General features: G+C 50.0%; 2 protein-coding genes across 3 annotated transcripts in view; both read left to right on the forward strand.

The window, feature by feature from the left end:
- The window catches only part of IGF2BP1 (insulin like growth factor 2 mRNA binding protein 1), a 41,045-nt gene extending 37,048 nt beyond the window's left edge, over positions 1-3,997 (forward strand). For both annotated transcript variants that reach the window (XM_047845812.1, XM_047845813.1), the window contains 4 exons: positions 465-539; positions 1,576-1,707; positions 1,956-2,069; positions 3,905-3,997. In XM_047845812.1, coding sequence (XP_047701768.1) covers positions 465-539; positions 1,576-1,707; positions 1,956-2,069; positions 3,905-3,997 — 414 coding nt within the window. The remainder of the gene's footprint in view (positions 1-464; positions 540-1,575; positions 1,708-1,955; positions 2,070-3,904) is intronic.
- A 15,123-nt stretch (positions 3,998-19,120) lies between these two features.
- B4GALNT2 (beta-1,4-N-acetyl-galactosaminyltransferase 2) overlaps positions 19,121-26,314 on the forward strand; it is a 72,090-nt gene continuing 64,896 nt past the window's right edge. The window contains exon 1 of the mRNA XM_047846029.1: positions 19,121-19,230. Within this exon, the coding sequence (XP_047701985.1) occupies positions 19,121-19,230 (110 nt within the window). The remainder of the gene's footprint in view (positions 19,231-26,314) is intronic.

Genomic DNA, 26,314 nt, shown 5'->3' on the forward strand with positions numbered 1-26,314 from the left:
GGCGGGGCCTCTTCCTCTGAGGGATCGCAGCCCCCTTTGCTTTTCACCTTGCCAGGGTCTTCCTTGCTTCCGTGCTCTCAGACGAGGGAGGGGGCGGGTGTTGCAGCGTAGAAAGCGAACTTGGGTTCTGGCACGGACTGACGTGGGTTCAAGCCCCCGCCTGCCCCTAAGCCAAGGACCTCAGCCTCCGGTTTGCTCACGACTGCGGAAGCCGAGGCCCCGGGCTCAGGGCGCCTGGCGCACAGTGCCTGCTTTGCTAAGTGTCAGGCTGGCTCTACACCTTGGTCGGCCAGGGTCCAGGGCAGAGAGCAGGGAGAATCTTTCCTAGTGAAACTAAACGGTTAAGTTTCACAAGCCTGAATCCATCTGTGGTCTTAGAGGAGCTGGTGAGACGCAATGATCCGTCTCTGGTGAAGTGTGGGCGGTAGGGGGTGCCTCTTTGACCACCTCTGTTTGCTTTGTAGATTGCTCCTCCCGAAACTCCTGACTCCAAAGTTCGTATGGTCATCATCACTGGACCCCCGGAGGCCCAATTCAAGGTTCTCATCTTTGTTTTTCCAAGCTAGACCCGGGAGCTGAGGCTGGGTGGGAGTGCAGATCCGCACGACGCTTTTTAAAAACGGTTTTTATCCATTTCTTGGAGTAATCTTTTTTTAAACATTATTTTTCAAAACGTTTTTATTTATTTAGGGGAGAGAGAGAGAGAGAGAGAGAGAGACAGCGTGAGGGGGGGAGGGGAGGAGAGAGAGAGAGGGAGACACAGAATCTGAAGCAGGCTCCAGGCTCCGAGCCCGACGTGGGGCTCGAACTCGATAACGGTGAGATGAAGTCGAACGCTTAACCGACTGAGCCACCCAGGCGCCCCGATTTCTTTTACATAATCTTTATACCTGGCGCGGGGCTCGAACTCACGACCCCGAGATCAAGAGTCTCCCGCTCTACCGACTGAGGCAGCCAGGCGCCCCTGCAGGATAAAGCATTGCAGTGCTGCTTCCAGTTGGGCATCACACTTAATTTCTGTTGACTTCTGTTTCCTTCTTTACGTCGGAAGGTGAACAGGAATTCGGGACAGAAGGAAACCCTAGGGCTTGGCTTCTTCCTTGGGCTTTGCCTTAGTTACATCAAAGGAAGACCTTTGATGCCAAATTTCCTTCTCTCCTTTGTACCCATCGCTAAGTGCCTGCACTTCTGGTCACATAGCCCAAGAGCCGACAGTGAGCACATCCTGACCGAGGCAGGGATGGAGAACACAGCCTGTTCTCGGCGGCCTCATTCAAGTCCATGGGGTCATCCCAGACCCTATAGGGATTTGTAGCTTATGAATTGTTCTGGGAGGTATGGGTTCAGTTACTCTGCCCCGGCTCTCCAGTGTTACAAGCAATCAGAAGGAACAGGCCAATGCCACGACAATGGCATTTTCGGTCACCTGGGTAGATGGTTGATCTACCCCTGGGTGGGGCCTGGGGGGCAGCAGGGGAGGGGCTGGAGCTTGGGGACCGGACGTCTCTGTTTACCTCGCTTCCCTTTTCGTCGCGTGTTATGGCCTGCTGATTAACAAGGACCTCCTCCTCTCAGGCTCAGGGAAGAATTTATGGAAAACTCAAGGAGGAGAACTTCTTTGGTCCCAAGGAGGAAGTAAAGCTGGAGACCCATATCCGGGTGCCAGCGTCAGCTGCCGGCAGGGTTATTGGCAAAGGTGGCAAAACGGTGAGCCTTGAGGGCCAGGCGGAAAGTTCTGGATCTTTGTCCTCAAACCCGACAGCTCTGCTCTGGCTTCCCTCTCCCCTACCCCGCACAACCTGAGGACTCCCGACGTGCCCCTTGACCTAATTCTCCTCCACAGCCCAGCTCTGGAGTCCTCTAGTTACCTGCTAGCGATTTGCCTCTTGTCCTTCCCTCCACCCCCTCCCTTTCTTGATGGCGCCCTGAGCTGCTCTTCACCCCTGGCCACGCAGGTGAACGAGTTGCAGAATTTGACAGCAGCCGAGGTGGTGGTGCCCAGAGACCAGACCCCAGATGAGAACGACCAGGTCATCGTCAAGATCATCGGGCATTTCTATGCCAGCCAGGTACACGTGGCACCCCCCCCCGTTTGCGGGAGAGCGTCAGGAGCGCGGGGATCAGAGAGGGAAGACTCCAGATGTTGACCTCCATGGCCTGGATGAATCCGGTGGACTCTGCCTGCCTCCGGGCTGGCTCAGTTTTCTTCTAATTTGTTTTGAGAGAGCAAGAAGAGGGGCAGAGAGAGGGGAGAGAGAATCCCAAGCTATCTCTGCGCTGTCGCGTAAGCCTGAGGTGGGGCTCGAACGCACAGGCTGTGAGACCGTGACCTGAGCCGAAATCGAGAGTCGGACACTTAACCGACCGAGCCACCCAGGCGGCCCTGGGTCATTCTTTTCTAGGTGTAGGAGTGTGACGTGTAGATGTCTTATTTCCTCTTGAGGCTGGAGGGAGAGCGGTCTGAGGATTTTGTATATGATATATATCCTATATAATAACCAGTATGTATTCTATATTCTTGGTCATCAACTAAGGGTCTTTCCTGTTGTCTAACGTTAGTGCTTCGCTAACGCCTTGTGCACAGGATGAGAAAGGAAATTGGTATCACCCCCTTCCCCCGCCAAGTCTTGTTTGTGAAATAGTAATGCCAATAACAACATTCTGGATGGCCCTTCCCCAGTACAGTCCCTTAGCCTTTCTCACAATGACTTTTCCATCCCTGCTTCCAGTTCTTCCACCGTCCCATTGCAGAACTCCCCACCCCCACCTCCAGGGAGCCGGTCGGCACTGCCCAGCATTGGGACTGACCCCAGAGCCTGCAAAGGAGAGTGGATGTCGGGGTCAAATGCCCTGTACTTCGAAAAGTCAGGCAAAGGATGACCGGAAGGGAGTGAGGTTTTCCTAATATCCTCCAGTGTCGGAACCGGAAGGGGTACGGAGGCCTTTGGACGCAACCCCTTCCTCTTAGAGGACAGACGTTTCACAGCAGGCTTGTGGCCCGACCGACACTGTCTAAGGCAGTACGGAGCCGGGAATCCGGGCTCTTGGTTCCCAGTGTGGTGTGGCCGCGCAGCAGCAGGAACGTGGGCTCTGGAGGCAGAGGCCTTGGAACTCAAACCCCCCCCTTGCGTGGTCTTCTGCGCCGTATGGCTTTGGCTAACTTTTCTGGGACCGTCTTTTGAGAAGTATTAACGGTAGCGTCTGTGGCCGAGTCTGCTGCACCAAGCACCATTCTGTGTGGTTTACATATATTAACTCGTGTAAGCCCCACGATAGCCTCATTTTATGGATGGGGGTGTGAGCTTAAGAGGGTAAAGGGCGTACGCAAGGATGCACAGGGCCAGGAGGTTTTCAGTACCGAAGCGGGGATGGTTTTCATCTGTTAGGATGAGGAGTAGAGAGAAGAGCTACGTAAGCCGTCCGCTCGGGGCTGACCGAGTAGGAAGTGATCTCAAAAAAGGGAGTCCACCGTCTTGCCTCAACCTAGACCGCCTTTCTGTTTAACCAAGAAACCAAGCACGCCGTGGGTGGGAGGACGCGATTCTGGCGACCGGTTCCGGGCGTCGCATTGTGCTGTTGATTTCCCTCGTGGAACCGTGTTCTTGGGGAAGGCGCCTTTGAGAAGGGGAGGGGAGAGGCACCGATCCATTTTGTACGGTGGGGCTTCGGTGTCACTGCTGGTTTCTAAATCCGTCTCTGGACGTTTCGTTCTCTCTCCTGGGAACGTCGACGTGTGTGGTGGGGCTGTGGTCAGTGGGGAGGAGGTCTCCGAAGTGGATGACCCTCCGAGGGAGCACACGCTCCTGGCGACTCCAGGAGGTTGATTCGGGGTTCCGCGGTACGTGTGGCAACTTTGTTAACCGGAGGCCCTCACTCCTGCCGCTCGTCTGTTTTTTCCTTACAGATGGCCCAGCGGAAGATACGAGACATCCTGGCCCAAGTGAAACAGCTGCACCAAAAGGGACAGAGTAACCAGGCCCAGGCACGGAGGAAGTGACCGGCCCCTTCCCTTCGCGGCGACTCAAGGACAACGGGCTGAAGTCGAGAGCGCGTTCTCCCCAGCAGGCCTGAGAATGAGTGGGAATCAGGGACCCTTGGGCCGGGATGTAGACCAGGTTTGCCCGCTTGGCTTGAGGAAAGACGTTCCAGTGAGGAACCCTGATCCCTCGGCCCCACACGCCCAACCAATTGGCCCGACACTGCCCGCCCCTCAGGGTGTCACCATGGAAATTCTAGCTCAGGGTGCTTTTAAACGTGGATTGTTGAAGTAAGTTCTCCAGGTCCCACCAAGAGAGTGGGTCAGGCCCCAGTGGGAAGAGAAATAAAATTTCCTTCAGGTTTTTAAATCATGCAGAGGGGTGTTTTAATCAGCCTCAAAGGATGGTTTGCTTCTCAACCCGAAAATCCTTCCAGCCTTCTCCTACTTGGTTCGTTGATTAAAATACCTCTACTCTCGTGCCCTGACATAACCTCTTCCTAGATAGCCTCTTCCTGAAGTCACGCTAATTGTTTTATCTGTACTGCTACCAGAAAAGGTGGGAGCCAGTGCATTGTTTTGCTTACGTTATTGACCCAGAGGAGAAGACACACCAGCATCCTATAGTTTAAGTCCACTCCTTCCCTAACCGACCAGTAGGAACAGCAAGGAATAAAGAACGGGGGAGAGATGTGATTAAACTATATAGTAATCCACGTTTAAAAGGAGTGCCCTTATGGCCGATCTAGTCCAGATCGCCATCTTGAAAAATTGGCGCGATGAAAATGTTCTCCACTCTGTCGGGACTTCCCCACCGAGATTCCCTGCCCCATTCACGTCCTTCTCCCCATCTAGGTGCACATGGGCGGTAGTGAATGCTCGGCAGGGTAGGGGCTGACCACTGTACTGTCCCTGATTCCCACCATTCTCAGGCAGATTTTATATTTTTTTAAAGTCTATTTTAATGATTGGATATGAGCACTGGGAAGGGGACGTAACTCCCCTTGATAAAGTCTCAGTTCCATGGAGGACTTGAGTGGCCCCAAAGGCTGCCACTGTGCCCTCACTCCAGCCCGTGTGCTCCTATAAGGGCTGGTTCCCAGAGGCAGGGGTTGCGGGGCACTCCCCCGCCACGGCACTGTTCCCTTGGTGGAGGTGGGATGTGGAACCCAACCCCGAGCTCCCGGTAAAGCTGAAGTCCACCATCTGGCGTACGTTATGAATATTCAGTAAATGGGAGAGTATTTGCTTCTGTCGTTATCCCAGGGGCATATTTAACCGATGGCTTCTGCCTCCGTGAACCATCGGCATGACGAAAGTTGTGCCTAAAAAACAAAGTTCAAAATACCAGCAACCTTATGCACAAAGGGGTAAATAAGCTTAATTTATTAATTTCCCAGGCTCAGTAAGATCCCGTTGGAAGTTCAGCCCTTGTGGAAGACAGCAGCCATCAGTTGAATGAGGTTGGGCCTCCCCTCCTGATATACTGATTGTCAACGCATATCAGCCAGGTGGTGCACTTTAGTTAGCTACCTTGGACAATGCTATCAAGTGTGCTGGGAAGGGAGGAAGGCCTCTCTGCATGTGGAAAAGCCCATGCGTGGAGTCCCCTCCTTCCGACACTGCAACAACAACAGTAGTAACAACGAGACAACCATGACACGTGGGCGGAGTCAGTCAGGTAATGCTGTGCGCGAAGTAAACTACCTCAAGGTATGAAGTTACCTCAGCAATTACTTTCCTTTTTGTCCCCCCCACCTTTTTTTAACCTTTTTTTTTTTTCTTTGCGGCTTGCTGATATTTTATATAAAAAAAGAAAAGCAAAGCAAAAGAGAAGCTGATAGTCTTGAATATTTTATTTTTTTAATGAAAAGAAAAAAAAAACGAGAAAGTTATGTTTCATAATTTCTTACAACATGAGCCAGTGTAAGCCTTTAGGATCTCTCTATGGAGAACAGGCCCTATGGGAAGGGCAGCAGGGGCTGGCTCTTTGGGAGGAGGCTGGGGCTCAGCGGCCCAAGGTGGAGAGAGCCCGGGGTGAGGCCCTGATCTCTGACCCCCAGATCCCTAAGCCACTGGCCTCTCCTGGGAAATCCCGCCTGCTGGGGATTCAGAGACCTGGCAGAGCTGTGGGCCTCCAGTGGCCAAACGGCCGTCCCCAGCCACCTGCTCGTGGCGTCTCCTCTCTCCCTTTTTGGTTAAAGGGCATCCCAGCCAGTTCTCCCCGCCAGTGGTGCTGTTGAGATATTTTTAAATAATTGCCTCCGTTTTATCGAGGAGTGAAATAATACCTAAAAAGTATACCCACTTAAAAACAAAAACAAAAACAAAAAACCCTCTATTTCTCTTTCTAGAAGTATGGGAGCCAAGATTCCGTTGGTGGAAGAGACACAGCTGCTCTCTTACCCCCAGAGAGGTCCACCTGGTTTGTCATCGCAGTCTTTTCTTTTTTTGGTGTTGTTTTCATTTCAGTCCCATCGTGCTGTTCCTTTGGGTCTGCGTCAACAGACCCAAGGAGCAGACAGACGCTCAGATGATTGCCCCTTCGTCTCCTGTCATCTTTAGATTGATCTGATTGGTTCTAACAGTGGACCCAAACCTAAAGGAATTCTTGATTTAGGGTGGTGGGTGCAAGAGCCAGTAGGGTTAGGGTTATGTGACTGGGGACAGGTTCCTGCCTCGCTCGTGTCTTATCCTTGCGTCCCCATGACATTCCTTTACAACCTCCAGAACTGTCTACCCCAAAGAGAGGAAGAAGCAGGAGAGCATTTAGGGGTGATATCAGGCCTATGTAATTGAGCTTCCCACCTGCCCTAACCACAAAAAAAGGGTCTCCCAACTTCCATCTCTGGCTCTGTATGCTTTAGCCCAAAATGAAGCAGATAACGTTCAGACATCGGCCATTTGGTGATTTAAGGCGAATTTCCAGCAGCAAGCATGCTTTAATATCCGGTTCGAACTACCAGCAGAAAAACAAAAAACAAAAACCAACAAACAAAAAAAAACCACCCACAGTACCTGAAATGTGATTGTTGCAGTGTTCAGTTTCCTTGGGATCCTGCTCCCGTCACACCTTAAGCCCACGTCCTTTACCCTTGGCTGGTTCAGCTCCCGGAAGAGACCAGGAAGTGTGGCAAGGGACTGTCAGACGTTAGTTGAATTAGGCACAGCTTCCACCCATCGCTGACATTTGCCCAGCAGGAAAGTTGTGAAAGTTACCCTATCAGAAGCAGAAGGAATATGGTTTGGTGGTTAAAGTTTAGCGGGATAAAGGGACCTGTCTCGGTGGGCCCGCCTTTGACCCTTAGGCTAGGTCTTGGGGCAGTGCCTTGCCCTGCTGCACATCACCTCCATTTCCCCGTCCTTGGCGAGATAAGTCAACGTGGAAAGCACTTGGGAGATTTGGATGATCAGAGAAAAGTGACTTAGAAAACCACTTCTATACTGAAGAGAGAGAGAGATATATATATGTGTGTGTGTGTGTGCGCTACATATATATTTTTAAGAAAGGACCATCTCTTTAGGATATATTTTTTATTCTGTGGAACACAAAAAAACCAAAATGGTTTGATTCACTTAACTTCAAAGCTGCATCTGACAGTTACACCCGGATGGCTTTAATCCCCTCTAGGGTCTGGTTGCCTTTTGCAGTTTGGGTTGTGGACTCGGCTCCCCAGAAGGGTCTGGGTAGGAGAGAGCCATACGTAGGGACAGAGTTTTATCCCCTGCTGCCCTTTCCTGCCCTCCCCTGGGTCCTTGTCAAGTCCTTATTCCTTTCCCGTGAGCTCTCCACCTCCGGGCGGGGGGGGGGGGGGGGTGGTTGGGAGCTATTCTTAGGTATGCCTCACTATTGGCAGGAAAGACCCCATGTAAAACCCAGAGAGCACTGCGGGGAACACTCCAGGTGGCTCTGTGTCCGTTTTCCTCTGTGCCAAAGACAGACAGACAGACAGGGGCTGAGAGAGGCCGTTTCTGAATCCGAGCAGTTGCCATCTTTCGACGTATACTTGGGCCCTCTGAGAGGGGCTCCTGGAAACAGTGCGAGCTAAAGACGCGTCCCTTCCCTTCTGAGGCTCCTGGGGGACGTGGGGGCGGTGCTTAACTTGCCAAGGGGTAGGGAGCTGAGAAAGGGGTCCATTGGCTCCCGGTTGCACTTTGGGGAAGGAGGGGAAGTTTGGGGCTCCTCCACGTGGGACTGCTCTCTGTCCCCTGCCCCCACTGCAGAGATAGCAGGGCGAGTTCCCTTCAGGCCTGGCAGACTGGCAGCGAGGAGGGGCCTCAGTTAGCTCTCAAGGGTGCCTTCCCCTCCTCCCACCCCAGACATAACCCTCTGCCAAACTGGGAACCAGCAGTGCTATGTAACTACCTCACAGAGCCCCAGAGGGACCCCCCCCCCCCCCAGGCTTCCAGTTCACTCCGAAGCCGAAGCCGGCACCTCTATTCCCCCCTTTCCTCCCACCTCCCACCCGGGTGGGGGCGGGGAGGGGGGGCCCATCTGCTTTCGTTCTCCTGAAGTGTTTTACGGGGAGATCCTAGTGGCTTTGACATTCAAACCGCGCCACTGTTTTTTTGCCTGTTTGTGGCAAACTGGTGGAAGGAAGACAGCACAGCCTGACCACAGTAATTGCAGGAAGATGGGAGACCTCCATGCCAGGGGACATAAAGCCATTTTCCTTCCAAACGCTCGATGGCGTAGACGCAGAAACGTCTCTCTGGTACCCAGACTTCGAGTAACGCCAGCTGAAAGCTTCGGTTTCTTTGGATACGTAAGGCTTCTCTGTCGGGGTACAGGGCAGGGAGGAGGCCTCGTGACCGAAGGTGAAGGTAGAGGGCGAGGGCCAGATCCCAACCTTGACCCTTGGGCCCGTGCACCCCCTTGGGGCACAGCCTGATGCGGGCACCATTTGCATGGTGTCTTAGCGTGGTTGAATCCGGACTGACGAGACATGGAAGAAGTTTTTGTTCTCTTAAAACAGCAGGAAGCTCCTCGGGAGCGTGTGTTTTCGAGTTACCACAGGTGATGGATACTACGAGTAGAAATGGATTAACTACCTCAATCCTTACAATAAGATTGGAACCGAGGGCAGGGACTCGTGCATAAGGGTATGAATCCTAGCCAGGAGAAGTGAGTTGAGGCTTGTGCCACAAAAAAGGTTTGTTCTTGAGGAACAGGCAGGCCTGCCAGGACTCCCCCCACCCCTGTCCAGGGGGCTGGGCGGTCCGGCAATTAGGTCCCCCCCCCCCCCCTTCCGCCTTCCTTGCCCGGGGGTCCAGCGTGTCACCCCTTTCCCTCCGGCTTGACCTCCGCTCACTTGCCCTAGCCTATCTCGTTGGACCAGAGAGGCTGGCTGGAGGTGAAATCCGGGGCTTTGGCCTGGAACCCATCACTCAGCCCTAGCGTCAGGAAGCCTGGGGAAGCCAGAGCTAAGACCTCTTCAACAGGGTTTCTTTGAGATGCTCCGCCTCCGCTGTGTCCTCAGTCTTCACAGGGGGGGCGGGGGGGGGAGGGGGGGGAGGACAGTTGGCTCTAGAAGAGGTGGTGCGCGATCCTTTGTCCTGAGAGAGTCCAAGGCCCCCGGTCCTCTGGTCGCTCAGGCGTCTTTGTAGTCGGGGAGTCCACTGGGCGATCCCAGCCCCTCCCCACCCTCTAATGGACCTCCTCATAGAAGCCCCATTTCACTTTTGTTTTATCTACCTCTTAGCAAGACAATAGAGAGAAATTAGGTAGTGGCAACTCCACTTGCTTAGGTTAGGGGGGGAAAAAGATTTCTTTTTCCAAAGGAAAAAAAAAATATTACCTTAAAAATACTTTCCAAAAAATTTAAAAAACCAAAAAAAAAAAAAAAAAAAAAGAAAGAGGGAGACATTTTCCAGTGACCACTGGATTGTTTTAATTCCCCAGACTTTTCTCTTTTTTTCCCCCGTAAATAAGTTTCACTCTTTGGCGAGTTTCTCCACTTGTTTAAGATAATGTGCTGTCCTAATTGGGACGGCGATCACAGTCTGCCCCCCCTGGCTTGTCCCACCCCTACACCCTGTTCCCACCAGTGAGTCTTAACCTGCGCTCCTCCCCCTGACACCCACCCGGCCAGGTGACTTCCGTCCCCCCAGCAAGAATAAAGACTGTGTGTGTGTTGGGGTGCTTAAGTCTTGACTCACCCTTTTCCCCCTGTGGGGGTTGGGAGGCCACTTGTAACACTTCCGTGTACATTTTATGTAACCCACTGCGATGTAAAGGTGTTCAAAATGAATTTCAGCAGATGATGAGTTAGCCTAATGAATAAACATCCTCTGTCGCCACTTGGATGCTCCCCTTTTCTCCAGCATCTTCCTCCTCCTGGTCCCGGAAACCAGAATAAGTCAGAGGAGCCCCCTCCCCAATGCAAAGTGAATTCGCATCCAGTCCTGAGACCCCTCTTAACTCAGGAGAGTGGAAAGTGTTTTTCTGGAACGCGGATCCTGGCGGCGGCCGGAAGGGGCTCCTGCATGTGACCGAGCTATCCCATTCTGTAATTCGCGGCCACTTTGAAAATTGTACCTGGCTGGAAGTCTGCCAGCCATCGCCACGGTATTTCGATTGTACCCTTTTTCCCACCCTTTAATCTGTACTTTGCTTTGTCGGGGGAGGTGGGGCAGCTGACTCAGACTTTGCGAATTTGTTCTTTTGCTGGATGGGCGCTCCAGCTTTTCCCATGAAGGTTGTTTAAGCTACAGACCACTTCATTCTGCTGTTTTTCAATTTCAAAAATAAAAAGGAAACTTCTATCGAAAGCTGCGCACGCGCGTGCGTGTCTGTCTCGTCTCGTCTCGGGCGGGAGGGGGGTTGGTGGTCTTTGGGGTCTGGTAGCGGGAGATACTCAGACCTCCAGCAGCCGACTTCAGTGTTGAGAGTCCTGGTTCCCAGGGACCAGAGTCACTCAAATGCAGACGAGGCCTTTTTCTTAAATTCACTGACAGCCAACAAGGAGTGGCCTTTAGACGGTGCCTTGCTGTTAACGTCCTTTGCATGTTGGAATACGGCCTCCGCCGTATTGCAGAATCGGTGCATGTTGGGGAATCAGTGCAGAGCAGTCTCGTTGGCTCCGGAGGTCAGGAAGAGGTGTTGCCCTTCCTGACCCCTGCCCCAAGAAAAACTATGCAAATGGCTTCTTCCTTCCGGGTTTCCGTCACCAGCTACCGTGACCCTGCCCTCGCCTAGTTTCCTTTCTGAATGTCCGCAAGGTGGAGGGACACAACCTAGACTCCCAAGCGTGGCTCCCCGGATTCTTGGTCCAGCCCTTTCTGCCCTGACATCTTTCAGAGATGACCTGATGGTACAGGACGATACCATGCTTAAAGAAACGTTCTAGGCCATCTGTTCAGACCTAGGGCTGTTTGGACCCTGAATAGATGGGTCTAGCGCCAGTTACGGTGTTGTGAAATCTGATGTCAAGGGGACAGCTAAGAATGGAATGATCTGTCCCTCCTCCTTATGTCCGCCCTGGGTATTGGGCAGATCTGTGAAGATTTCGATTCCCCCCACTTCCAGGACGGTGGGGAACATTTGCTAAGAATGGTTATACCTGTCTTTTCTCCTCCTAATCCTCTCCACATCTTTTCTTTTTTTCCCTACGTAACCCAATCTTTTTTTTTTTAGTTTATTTTGAGAGTGAGAGTGAGAGTCAGTGGGGTAGGGGCAGAGAGCAAGGGGGGGGGGGGAACGCAAGCAGGGCTCCATGCTGTCAGCGTGGAGCTCAAACTCACGAACCCCGCAAGATCATGACCTGAGCCGAAACCAAGAGTGGGATGCGCGACCGACTGAGCCACCCTGGCTCCCCAAATCCAATCAATGTTTACAAAAGGTTTAATTAAGGTGGATCTGGATAAAAGTCATTAGGCTGGGTTTAGTGTTGGCGGTTATTTGTGCCCTCCCACATAAGGAGATCAATGTCGGGACATGATTTTCCAGTCTTGCTAGAAACTTCACGCAGGAGGTGAATATTTATTTGTTCCCTGCCCTGTTTCCGAAATCATTTAAGGTGGCTGAAACACGGGGATGAAGCCCTGTGGACACTTTGCTGATAATGGCCAACGTGTGTTGGGATCAACAGTGTGCTCACACCCATTTAAGGCATTCGGGGCCTTACGTGACGGCATGTTTAACTCTCCCAACAATCCTGAAATGAGTGTTACTCCCCTTTTATACACAGAACGGAAAATCAGACAGGTTATGTTACTAAAGCCACAAAGCGTTTGATTCTAGAACCCAGACCTTTGCCAGTACAGCTAACCACCAGCTCTGCAAGAGGAACCTTCGCTGGTGTAGGCGAAACATGGAAGCTACTTCTGCTGACGGTTTGCGAGAACACCCTTCTTTTCACCATCTGTGTGAGTAATCAGTGGTAAATTCACAAAAGCGGCTTTTTGTATCGTTTCTGGTCAAATCGGTCAGAACTGGCTTTGGCCTTGCCTTCCCATGTGTGCACGAGCCTGACAACTTTGGTGCCCAGTGTGGGGGCCCATGAAGGTACGGTGCCCTTAAAAGACTGGAGGCTGGGGCGCCTGGGTGGCTCAGTCGGTTAAGCGTCCGACTTCAGCCAGGTCACGATCTCGCGGTCCGTGAGTTCGAGCCCCGTGTCGGGCTCTGGGCTGATGGCTCGGAGCCTGGAGCCTGTTTCTGATTCTGTGTCTCCCTCTCTCTCTGCCCCTCCCCCGTTCATGCTGTCTCTCTCTGTCTCAAAAATAAATTAAAAACATTAAAAAAAAAAACATTAAAAAAAAAAAAAAAAAAGACTGGAGGCTGCATGGGCCAGGGTAGGGGGTGCTACACGTGGCCCAGGGTCTGGTAGCTTAGCCCTCACCTAAGTCGTGGGCGAGAGGGCAGGTGTCCTACTTATTCGGGAACTGCGTGGGTCAGGTTGGCGTATAGGACTTTCTGGAACCTCATGGTTAACACGGCGGCGAGAGGGAGGATCGGTGCTTTCAGGTGTTAAAGGTGAGTTTGAGGCTGAGTTGATGGCCACTTAAAACTGAAAGGAAGTGCGGGGCGCCTGGATGGCTCAGTCGATCAAGCATCCGACCTCAGATCAGGTCATGAGTTCAAGCCCTGAGTCAGATTCTGCACTGATGGCCCGGGGCCTGGAACCTGCTTCAAACTCTGTCTCTGTCTCTCTCTCTTCCCCTACCCCCACCCCCGCTCCAGTGCTCATGGGTGCTCTCTCTCTCTCAAATGTAAATAAACATTAACAAAACCCAACGCGAAGTTGTGCAAGTGGCTGCGTAATTCCCACAGTGTCTGTGTTAAAACTCCCTGGTTTGTGTTTCTGTTTTTTTTTTTTTTTTTTAAACACCTAATGGATTTGGGCAAAAAACTTGCAGGAAAGCGGTGGGGGGTGGGGGGGGTGCTGGAGGTAAAGATAAAGGAACTTTGCAAGTGAAGGGTCCAGACCATTTACTGTATGAACTGTCATAACCGGGACTGAAATGCGTCACAGGCTGTACTGTGAATGTACACAAAGTGCTAGAAAATTCTTCTGGTGTCCAAAATTTTCAGTCTATGATGATATCTTTTTTTTTTTTAATCTCTGCATAGGAAGGTTTTTATTTTTTCCATTGTACATTATATTGCTCTATTTGTCTATAATAAACATGTATAGTTATATAATATTTATTTACTTATTTATTCATTCTTTTTTATGTTTATTTTTGACAGGGAGACAGAGCATGAGCAGGGGAGGGGCAGAAAGCGAGGGAGACACAGAATCGGAAGCAGGCTCCAGGCTCCCAGCTGTCGGCACAGAGCCCGGCGCAGGGCTCGAACTCAGGAACCGAGAGATCGTGACCTGAGCTGAAGTCGGATGCTCAACCGACTGAGCCACCCAGGCGCCCCTAATTCATTCATTCTTGAGAGAGGGAGAGAGAGTACGCGCTTGCTTGCCCATAGTGGGGGAGGGGCAGAGAGCGAGGGAGAGAGAGAATCCCAAGCACGCTCAGGGCTGTCAGTGCACGGCCAGACACGGGGCTCGAACCCCCGAATCGTGAGATCGTGACCCGAGCCGAAATCAAGAGTTGGACGCTTAACCGAACTGAGCCACCCAGGTGCCCCTTTATTTTGTATTGGGGTCAAATTGGTATATAACGTTATGTTAGTTTCAGGCGTATGGCACAGCAGAGTGACACGTGTATACTCCCTGCAAAGTGATCGCCACAGTAAGTCTAGTTGCCATTCCTTACCATACGGTTGACCCCCCCCCCAACCCTTTTCACCCACCCCCTCCCTCCTTTCCCTCTGATAAACACCACTGTATCTATCTTCTGCGTCTCTGAGTTCTGTTTGTTCAGATCGCTTTTTAGATTCCACACAGAAGTGAAATCATATGTTATTTATCTTTGACGTATTTCACTTAGCTTAATGTCCTCATGGTGCATCCATGTTGTCACCAATGGCGACCACATTCTTCTCTATGGCTGAGTGGTATTCCGTTGCCGATACGGATCACATCCTCATCCGTTCATCCACCAATGGACACTTAGGTTGCTTCCATATCTCGGCTGTTGTAAATCATGTTGCAATGAACGTAAGGATGCGTGCATCTTTTCGAGTTAGCATCTTCCCTTTCTTTGGGTAAGTACCCAGAAGCGGACTTAGAATTGCTGGATTGTATGATCGATGTACTTGTAATTTTTCGAGGAACCTCCGTATTGTTTTCCTTAGTGGCTGCACCAATTTACTTTCCCACCAGCAGCATCCGAGGGCTCCCTTTTCCCCCACATCCTCATCAACTCTTGTTATTTCTTGTCTTTATAATGATGTCTTGTTGTTTGGCGAGTTCAAGATCCCATTCTTCATGGCCTTGGCTGCCTGCCAGGGGGAGCAACCACAACCAGTAATCCCAGCAACTCTCGAGGCCTGCCGGCCAGGGAGAGCGTCTTGAAACAGTGAGTTTCCCTGACAGTCCAGGGAAAGCGGCTGTTTTTTTACAAAGTAAAAAATCCCATGTTCCTAATTCAACATTTGTAACTCTTGGCAGAAGTTGGTCAAAGTTGGCCTATGTGTCTTGCTGTAAAGAGGCTCTATTAGGGGCGCCTGGGTGGCTCAGTCGGTGAAGCGTCCGACTTCGGCTCAGGTCATGATCACGCTGTCCGTGAGTTCAAGCCCTGCGTCGGGCTCTGGGCTGACCGCTGGGAGCCTGGAGCCTGTTTCAGATTCTGTGTCTCCCTCTCTCTCTCTGACCCTCCCCCGTTCATGCTCTGTCTCTCTCTGTCTCAAAAATCAATAAATGTTAAAAAAAAAAAAAAAAAAAAAAAACCCGAGGCTTTATTAGTTTCCTAGGGAGGCTGTTACAATTCCCTCGAAGCTGGTGGCTTAAAACGGTTCCGGAGGCCGGAGGTCTGAAATCAAGGTGTCAGTAGGTCAGTTCTGGAGACCCTTAGACCTACGCCTCTCTTCCAGCTTCCAGTGCTTGACAGCAGTCCTTGACCCTCCTTGGCCTGTAGACAAATCACTCCAGTCTCAGCCTTCGTCTTCACATGGTCTTCTCTGTGGCTCTGTCTCTGTCTCCTATGAAGACAGTCGTTATTGGACTTACGGCCCACTCTCATCCAGGATGATGTAATCTTGAGATACTTACAGACATCTGCAAAAACCCTTATTTCAGATAAGGTCACATTCTTTTGTTGTTGTTGTTTTAACTTTCTTTTAATGTTTGTTTGTTTTTGAGAGAGAAAGAGAGAATGAGTGGGGGAGAGGCAGAGAGAGACGGAGACACAGAATCCGAAGCAAGGTCCAGGCTCTGAGCTGTCAGCATAGAGCCCGGTGCGGGGCTCAAACTCACAAGCAGTGAGATCATGACCTGAGCTGAACTCGGGCACCTAACTGACTGAGCCACCCAGGCTCCCCTTTTAAAAAAAAAATTTATGTTTATTTTTGAGAGAGAGGGAGCATAAGCAGGGGAGAGGCAGAGAGAGAGGGAGGCACAGAATCCAAAGCAGGCTCCAGGCTCTGAGCTGTCAGCACAGAGCCCGACGCGGGGCTCGAACCCACAAATGCGAGATCATGACCTGAGTCGAAGTCGGACGCTTAACCAACTGAGCCAGGTGCCCCCAGACAAGGTCACATTCTAAGGTCCAGGGTGGGCATATCATTTAGGAGGATGCCATTGAACCCATACAGAGGCCATACTTCATGGGGCTTGGCCCACCTGCCCCTGACAAGTTGCTTATATTGGATTTTTAACACCTCTTCTTCTGGAAGTTGAGGAGATCGCAGTGTCCTTTTGGAAAGACATAGGTGAGACCCTGCAGCCCAACTCACCAGCTATGGGTTAGGATGTTTGGATGGTGGTGACCGTGGTTGCTGAAGCATTTGGTGACAAGGGGGACAGGTGGTACTTTACTGTGGCCCCAAGACCCCAATGTTTTGGGTTGGCTAGAGTTACAGATGAAGGGGAGGGGCTTATAATTGTTCCCCTTCTTGCACAGGAGAGAAGGACTCCTTCCCTCCAACCTGTGGCTGTGACTGTAGGTCAAATACTCCCTGGTGGTCAAGGGCAGTCATTTATGCAGAGTTGTACTAGGGTCTGCTCTTGAGTGAGTGGGAAGGGAGGAACATTGGGGATGGTTTGGGGCAAAAGCTAGATTATCTTTTTTTTGAGAGAGAGAGAGAGAGAGCGAGAGAGAGCATGAAAGCGGGATGGGGGCGGGCAGAGGGAGAGAGAGAAAGAATCTTAAGCAGGTTCCACGCTCAGCACAGAGCCTGAGGCACGGCTTGATCCCACGACCCTGGGATCATGACCCGAGCCGAACTCCAGAGTTGGACGCTCAACCGACTGAACCACCCTGGCGCCCCAAAAGCTGAATGTCTTGGTCAGCCTGGGCTGCTGTAACAGAATACCACAGACGGTGTGGCTTATAAACCACGGAAATTTATTGTGCACAGTCCTGGTTCCCCGGGAGCCTGGGAAGTCCAAGGTCAAGTCATAGGCAGCTTGGGTGTCTGGCGAGAAGCAGCTTCCCGGTGTAGACAGCCATCTTCCGGCTGTCCTCCCATGGTAGGGGGATGACGGAGCTCTCTTGGGTCTCCTACAAGGGCACCAATCTCAGTGGGTCTTTACCTCAACAAGGAAGCACTGGCCTGTCCGAGAGAAGCTTTCTGAGAGGTCCCCGTGGGCGACAGGAAGGGAAAGCTGTAACTTCCCTCCGAGTCACTGTGACCTCAGCCTGGATTTATAATGGAAAACGTAAGCACCCAGATGATGAGGTAGCCACTCGGGGGTCGGACTGACCGGTTCGTTCGATTGGCACCAACTGTCAGGGACAATTAAATCCAGAAAACTTCAGCCACTGGGCAACTAACTCCCCCCCAAATGGCGGCCCAGACACGGGTTCAGGTAAATCCCCCTTCGGGCTGCAGGGGAGAAAACAAATCGAAGGTGCAGGCTGCAGGCCAGTTGCACGGGAAATGGGTGTCCTATCACTCAGGGACTCTTAGATGGGCTGCGTCACGTTCTGGGGCTTCCTGAGCACAGCCCTTGGTAGCAAAAAGTACCCAGCAGTGGGCAGCACCTGGGACATTCGCTGGACCTTTCAAGCTGGCATCATCCCCAGGCAGCAGGTGGCCCCGAAAGATGGATGGACTCCTGAAAGGGGAAAACCCAGAAATGATAACTAACCGGCCAGATGAGGGTCACCTCCCCGCAGAACACATTTCAGACGGTTCGGTCTCTGCATGTGGCAATTCCCTGGAAGGTACCTCCCACTGAAGTCAGTTATTCAAGGGGGCGCCTGGGTGGCTCAGTCGGTTGAGCGTCCGACTTCAGCTGAGGTCACGATCTCGCGGTCCGTGAGTTCGAGCCCCGCGTCGGGCTCTGGGCTGATGGCTCAGAGCCTGGAGCCTGTTTCCGATTCTGTGTCTCCCTCTCTCTCTGCCCCTCCCCCGTTCATGCTCTGTCTCTCTCTGTCTCCAAAATAAATAAACGTTAAAAAAATTTTTTTTTTAAAAAAAGAAATACAATTCCACTCAGCCATATCATCCCGTACCATAAAATTCACCCACTTGAAGTGTGTAATCCCTTGGGTTTTGCACAGTCAGAGTTCAGCATCTATCCCTGCAGCCCCGTTTTAGGGCATTTTCATCCCTCCCCCGCAAAGAAACCCCGTTCATGGTCGTTCCCCATTGCCCCCTTCCTCCAGCCCCCGGCAACCAATCTGTCTCCCTAGATATGCCTGTGTGGCCATTTCATAGACATAGAACCGAAGGAGCTATGGCCTTTGGTGACTGGCTTCTTTCACTTAGCCAGTGTTTTCGAGGTTTGTTCAGGTTGTAGACGAAACCAATACAGGCATACCTCGTTTTATTGCACTTTGTAGACGCCACGGTTTTTTTTTTTTGCTGTTGTTGTTTTTTGTTTTTACGTTTATTTATTTTTGAGACAGAGACAGACAGAGCATGAACGGGGGAGGGGCAGAGAGAGAGAGGGAGACACAGAATCTGAAACAGGCTCCAGGCTCCCAGCGGTCAGCCCAGAGCCCGACGCGGGGCTCGAACTCACGGACCGCGAGATCGTGACCTGAGCCGAAGTCGGCCGCTTCACCGACTGAGCCACCGAGGCGCCCCGCTGTTTTTTGCCGTGAAAGCTTGTGGCAGCCCTGGAGTGAGCAAGCCGATGGCGCCATTTTTTCCAACGGCACTCGCTCGCTTTGTGTTTCCGTGTCCCCTTTTTGTAATTCTTGCCACGCGTCAGACTTTTTTCGGTTATATATGTTTGTTACGATGACGCCTGCCCAGTGATCTTTGATGTCACTTACTGTGCCTGTTTCAGGGCACCACCAACAGCACCCATGTAAGACAGTGAACTTAATCCCCAGGCATCCCTATTCCCCGAGACCCGGCAATACGGAAGTCAGGCCCGTTAGAAACCCGACAGTGGCCTCTAAGTGTTCACGGGAAAGGGAGAGTTTCACATCCCTCCCTTTAAATCAAAAGCTGGCAATGATTAAGCGTGGCGAGAAAGGCATGCCGAGAGCCGAGATAGGCTGAAAGCCAGGCCTCTCGTGCCGAACAGTTAGCCAAGTCGTGGATGCCGAGGAAAAGCTCTGGGAGGAAATGAGCAGTGGCAGCCGCGGGGAACACAGGAGTTAGGAAGTGGAACAGCCTTATGGCCGATAATGGAGAAAGTGTCAGCGGTCTGGAGAGAAGATCAAACCGGCCACAACATTCCCGTAAGCCACGACCTCATGCAGGGCAAGGGCCCCAAAGTTCTTCAGTTCTGTGCAGGGTGAGAGAGGTGAGGGAGCTGCGGAAGGAAAATACGAGGCGAGCAGAGGTTGGCTCGTGGGAAAGAAGTCCTCTCCATACCATAAAAGTCCAAGGTGAAGCAGCACGTGTTGATGTACAAGTTGTAGCACGTGATCCTGGAGATCTAGCTAGGATAATTATTGATACCAGATTTTCATGGGAGGCAAACCAGCCTTCTTTGGAGGAAGAGGACTTTCATAGCTAGAGAGGAGAAGTCAATAACAGGCTTCAAAGCTTCAGAGGATAGGGTGACTCTCTTGTGAGGGACTAACGCAGCTGGTGACTTTCAGTTGAAGCCAGTGCTCCCCTAGCATTCTGAAAACCCTCGGGCCCTGAGGAGTTATGTTAAGGGACGCCTGGGCGGCTCAGTCGGTTGAGCCTCCCAACTCTTGATTTCGGCTCAGGTCATGATCTCAGGGTAGTGGGATCGAGCCCCGAGTCAGGCTCTGTGCTGACCATGGACTCGCATGGGATATTCTCTCTCTCTCTCTCTCTCTCTCTCTCTCTCTCTCCCTCTGCTCGTGTGTGCTCTCTCTGTAAAACAAAACAAAACAAAACAGAAAAAACCAGAATGAAAAAAAAAATTTTTTTTTAATGTTTATTTATATTTGAGACAGAGACAGAGCATGAACAGGGGAGGGTCAGAGAGAGGGAGACACAGAATCTGAAACAGGCTCCGGGCTCTGAGCCGTCAGCACAGAGCCCGATGCGGGGCTCGAACTCACGGGCCACGAGATCATGACCTGAGCTGAAGTCGGACGCTCAACCGACTGAGCCACCCGGAGGCTCAACCGACTGAGCCACCCAGGCGCCCCAACGACGAGGGGACTTTTGTCCTCAGGTGTAATCGAATTATCCTGAACTTCAGGTTCCTCTTCCTCACCGAGTAGTTAACTCTTTTTAGCCTGTGCTGGAGAAATGGAACAAAGCCTGGATGAGAGCACATCTGTTTACATCATGGTTTCCTGGATATTTTAAGCCCACTGTTGAGAACTGCCGCGTTGGAAAGGAAAAAGGTTCCTTTCCAAAAGATTACTGCCCACTGACAATGCACCCTGGTCACCCAAGAGCTCTGGTGGAGATGTACGAGATTAATGTTTTTTTCATGTCTGCTAACACCACATCCATTGTGCAGCCCTTGGATAAAAGAGTCATTTTGACTTTCAAGTCTTGTTGTTTAAGAAATATGTTTTGTGAGGTTTCAGCTCTCCTAGATAGTGATTCCTTTGATGGATCTGAAGCAAAGTAAATTGCAAACCTTCTGGAAAGCTTTCACCATTTAATTTTTTTTTTTTTTTTTTTTTAGAGAGAGAGAGAGAGCACGAGTTGGGGAGAGGAACAGAGGCAGAGAGAGAGAGAGAGAGAGAGAGAATCTTAAGCACACTCATGCTCAGCAAAAAGCCTGACATAGGGCTTGATCCCACAACCTTGAGATCATGACCTGAGCCCAAAATCAAGACTCGGACGCTCAACCGACTGAGCCCCCCCGGGTGTCCCAGGATTCACTGTTTAGATGCCACGAAGAACATTTGTGGTTTGCGGGAAGAGGTCAAAATATCATCGTTCACAGGAGTTGGAGGGACTTGATTCCAACCCTTGTGGATGGCTTTGAGGGGCTCAGGACTTGAGTGGAAGAAGTCCCTGCAGACGTGGTGGAAAAGCAAGAGAACTAGGAGCAGGAGTGGAACCAGAAGATGGGAGTACATTGCTGCGATCTCGTGACTAAGTTGAACAGATGGGGGGGGGGGTGCTTCTGAGAGGGACCCGGCTCCCGGCGAAGATGGTGGGAAGAGTGGCAAAAAGACAAACACCAGATTTGGGATATCACACGAACTTCATTGATAAAACAGGGCTTGAAAGCCATGACTCCACAATTTCGAAAGTTCCGTTGGGGATGGTGCTCTCACGCAGCACGGCACGCTGCAGAGAAGTCCCCTGTGAAAGGAAGCGTCGGTTGACACAGCCCGCTTCCTTGCTGTCTTATTTTAAGAAATCGCCACAGCCACCCCAGCCCTCAGCAGCTGCCACCCTCATCCGTCACCAGCTGTCCGTCTCAAAGCAAGACCCTCCACCAGCAAAAGATCACAACTCGCTGAAAGCTTAATGATAGCATTTTTTTTGCAATAAAGCATTTTAAAATTAAGATGTGTCCTTTTTTTTTTAGACGTAATGCTATTGCACACTTGCTAGACTATAGTAAGCTGTAAACCTCATTTTATATGTACGAGGAGACCAAAAAATTCATCTGACTCATTTTATTGCAATATTCGTTTTATTGTGGTGGGTCTGGAACCAAAGCCACAATATCTCCGAGGTATGCCTGTGCTTCTTTTTTTTTTTTTTTTTTTTGAGATGTAATTGACATATAACGTTATGTTAGTTTCCAGTTTCCAGCCTAATGATTCGATATTTCTCTATCTTTTGCATACATCATTGTTTTTATTCCCAAATAATATTTCACTGTATGAATGTGCCATACAGTGCATTTTGTTTATGCATTCATAAATTAAAAAAAATTTTTTTTTTCTTAATGTTTATTTATTTTTGGGACAGAGACAGAGCGTGAGCAGGGGAGGGGCGGAGAGAGAGGGAGACACAGAATCTGAAACAGGCTGCGGGCTCTGAGCTGTCAGCACAGAGCCTGACACGGGGCTCGAACTCATGACCTGAGCCGAAGTCGGTCGCTTAACGGACTCAGCCACCCAGGCGCCCCTATTGTCTGTCTTTTTGATAATAGCCATGCTAGTGGGTGTCATAGCTCACTGTGATTTTGATTTGCATTTCTTTGATGGCCGATGATGTTAAGTATCATGTCATTGCTTCCTATTACTTAGAAAAGTTTTTTCTTGTAATGAGCACTTTAAGATTTACTTTCTTAGCAACTTCAAAATATGCAACACACTATTGTTAACTGTAATCACCATGCTGTACATTACATCCTCATGACTTATTAATTTTATAATTGGAAATTATTAAAAAAATGGAAGTTTGTATGTTTTGATCCCCTTCACCCGTTTCGCCCACCCCCCACTTGTGGCAAGCATCAGTCTGTCTCTTAAAACTTTTTCTAAGCTTGGGGTGCCTGGGTGGCTCAGTCGGTTGAACGTCCGACTTCGGCTCAGGTCATGATCTCACCTTTCGTGGGTTCAAGCCCCGCGTCGGGCTCTGTGCTGACAGCTGGGAGCCTGGAGCCTGCTTCGGATTCTGTGTCTCCCTCTCTCTCTGCCCCTAACCCACTCGCATTCTGTCTCTGTCTCTCTCAAAAATAAATAAACATTAAAAAAAATTTTTTTAATTTATTTTCTAAGCTTATTTATTTTGCTTCTTTTTGTAAAAATTTTTAATGTTTATGTATTTTTGAGAAAGAGAGAGAGAGACAGAGTGAAAACAGGGGAGGGCAGAGAGAGAGAGGGAGACAGACCCGAAGCAAGTTCCAGGCTCTGAGTTGTCAGCACAGAGCCTGATGTGGGGCTCGAACTCACAAACTGTGAGATCATGACCTGAGCTGAAGGTGGACGCTTAACCGACTGAGCCACCCAGGCGCCCCTATTCATTCATTTATTTATTTATTTATTTCGAGAGCACAGTGGGGAAGGGCAGATATATATATATATATATATATGTGTGTGTGTGTGTGTGTGTGTGTATACACATATATATATATATAGAGAGAGAGAGAATGAGAGAGAGAGAGAATCCCAAGTAGGCTCCACACCACCAGTGCAGAGCATGGTGCGGGGCCCAAACCATGAACTGTGAGATCATGACCCGAGTTGAAGTCAGACTCTTAACCGACTGAGCTACCCAGGCAGCATTATTTACAACAGCCAAAGGTGGAAATGACCTAAGTGTCCACCAGTGGTTGAAAAGATAAAGAAAAAATGGAAACCAATTTGACAATAAACTTCATATATTGAAAAAAAAAGAAAAGATAAAGAAAATTGTGTAACTATATATGGTGAGAGATGTTAACTAGCCTTACCATGGTGATTATTTCACTATATACTATAAAGATAGATAGATATCATCCTATTGTATACCTGAAACAAATATAATGTTGTCTATCAAATATACCTCAATAATAATTTAAAAATACCGTGTGAACCAGGTATAAAGTTGTTAAGGAGTTCACTCAGAGTATAAAAAGAGAGCTCTAGGTTATCATGGAGTTAGAAATTGTCTGAAGTAGCTACAAACAAAAGGAAGAAGTTTCTTCTATGGGCTCTTTTGTCTGCAGATCATTGGTTGCATTTTCCTTCTTTTCATGTGCAGTAATTTTTTATTGTATGTTGGACATTGTGCGACTACGTTGTAGAGGTTCTGAAATTACTTTATCTTCCCATAAAGAATATTACGCTTTGTTCTGGCAGGCAGTTAAGTTACTGATACATAACCCTGTCTTGCTGAGGCATGGTTTCAGGCTTTGTTACAATGGGTCTATTTCAGTTTTATCCCTAGAGTGTATGTAGCTTTACTGCTAGAAGAGTTCAGACTATTTGCCAAGCTCTCTTCCTTCTGTACAGGGCACAATCCAGGCTGACCACAAAAATCCATATGTATGAAAATAAAATAAAATAAAATAAAATATAAAAACACTTTAGATTTTATGGGAAATTTGCTGCCCCTCAGCTGGCCCTTCTAGAGAGAATTTTTTTTTTTTTTTTTTAAATATGCCTCGCTTTTCATTTCTCAGGATGGGATTTTCTTCCTCACACTTTGAACAAAAGTCTAGAAACTGAGCAGATAGAACAGAACAGGTGTAGTTTGGGGGGTTAAAGGTGTCAAAGATTCTAGAAGAGGGGCCAAGATTTAGTCTTTGGTGGAAGTTGTGAAGAGATTAAATTTTAAAAAGCGGAAGTTAGGAGAATGGAAGGAAGAAATGAAACGAATGGAATTTGATAGAAAAACAAATGCTGGGGCGCCTGGGTGGCGCAGTCGGTTAAGCGTCCGACTTCAGCCAGGTCACGATCTCACGGTCCGGTCCGCGAGTTTGAGCCCTGCGTCAGGCTCTGGGCTGATGGCTCGGAGCCTGGAGCCTGTTTCCGATTCTGTGTCTCCCTCTCTCTCTGCCCCTCCCCCGTTCATGCTCTGTCTCTCTCTGTCCCAAAAATAAATAAACGTTGAAAAAAAAAATTAAAAAAAAAAAAGAAAAACAAATGCTATCTTCCCCTTTAATAAAAAATTAGATTGGTCAGGGGTGCCTGGGTGGCTCAGTCGGTTAAGTCTGATTTTGGTTCGGGTCATGATCTCACCATTTGTGAGTTCGAGCCCCGCGTGGGGCTCTGTGCTGACAGCTCAGAGCCTGGAGCCTGCTTCATGTTCTATGGCTCCCTCTCTCTCTGCCCCTTCCCTGCTCACACGCTGTCTGTCTCTGTCTCTCTCTCACAAGTAAATAAACATTAAAAAAATATTAAAAAATTCGATTGGTCTGTAAGTTGCTATAAGCTAGGCATTAAGAATCGTCTATCCATCTATGACTGTTTGCACAATCATCAGGAATGTTTATTTTAGCCAAGTCTCAGTTATGCATTGTTGTTAGGGGAGGCCTTGGATAATCAGAAATTTAAATGCTCATCCTAAGCAATAGATTTGCCTACCTTCTCTTTCTTTTAAATTCTTCACTAAGAACCACTCACACATAGGGAATACTATGATGCGCAAAATCATGATTTGGAAAGTTTCTCTCTCATTTTCTTCCTGTTTGGTGGTGGGGCTTCCGTGCAAAAGACGGGGATGGTTAATCCATAAGCGGAGAGCATCACGCCCTTGAATCCCTGAGAACCGGCTGCCTCCTTCACTCTCAGGGGCTCAGTTTTCCATCTGGCCTCTCTGGGGGCTTCCAACAGGCCATCAAAGGATGGGCCCTAGTCGGAGGACGGGGGTCCTAGAACCCGCAGCCCCCTCCCCTTGGGAGGTGGGCACTTGAGTAGGTGCCTTCTGGTGCCCACGGGTGGTTGTCTGCTTCAGATCTCCTCGCCGAGGGCGACAGAATGACGTGCGGGAGCCGTCGAGGCAGCCGAGGCTTCTGGGGTGTGCCCTCGGTTTGGACCCGGATGTGGAGGTGGAAGGGCGTTCTGGCCTCACAGAGGCCTCCAGCTGCCAGAGCCATTCCTGGCCCCTTCCTTCCAGCGGCCACGGGGGCCCCGCGGCAGCGCTGCCTGAACAACCCCACCGCCTCATCTCGCGCTCCCTCTGTCCCCTTAGACGCATCTGACCTTCGGGAAGGAGTTCACAGAAGCGGAAGAGGCCAAACAGGTGGCTGGGCAGGAAGGAGAAGCAATTCCCAAGGTCAGATCGGAAGGACTCCGCAAAGCATGCTCACATAGGGTGGAATAATGACAAAGGATACAATACAGCTGGAGAACGAAAGCCCAAGTAAATATCAAAGAAGTTCAAGACACCCAGGTCCTTTCTCAGTTGCCCAAAACATTCTTTTTGGGGGGATCACAAACCACCAAGATGTCGGTGAGATACATAGGTCTTGCAGGAAAACAAGAGGACAGAAAAAAGCAAAGTTGTGGACCGAATTGTGTCCTCTCTAAGAGGAAGCCCTAACCTCCAATGTGATGGTATTTGGAGCCGGGGCTTTGGGGGGAAGTAATTAGGTTTAGATGATGGCATGAGACAGGGGACCTTAAGATGGGATTAGTGCCCTAATGAGATGTGATGGGATCACTCAGTGAGAGAGTAGCAGTCTGCTAGCCAGGCCGAAAGCTCTCACAGGAACCTGACTATCCTCGTATCCTGATCTCACACTTCCAGGCTCCAAAACTGTGAGAAAAGAACTTTCTTTAGGACACCCGGTTTATGGCATTTTGTTATAATGGCCTTAGCCGATTAATACATTAATATATGTTGTTCCAGAGCAAAAACGTCCCTTATTCCGGGCAAACTAGCCCCGCCTCAAGTTGGGTGAGAATAACTCACCTAATTTCGCTCATTTATCGAATGCTTATGTTGTTCCAGCCTTTGTATTGGTACGGAGGACATAGGATAGTGCAAAATAAATGAGATCTCCACTCTCCTGACGCTCCCATTCTGCAGGAGGCGAGGAAGTAATAAAC

Source organism: Prionailurus viverrinus, unplaced genomic scaffold (assembly GCF_022837055.1).
Source record: "Prionailurus viverrinus isolate Anna unplaced genomic scaffold, UM_Priviv_1.0 scaffold_35, whole genome shotgun sequence".
Taxonomy (NCBI): Eukaryota; Metazoa; Chordata; class Mammalia; order Carnivora; family Felidae; genus Prionailurus; species Prionailurus viverrinus.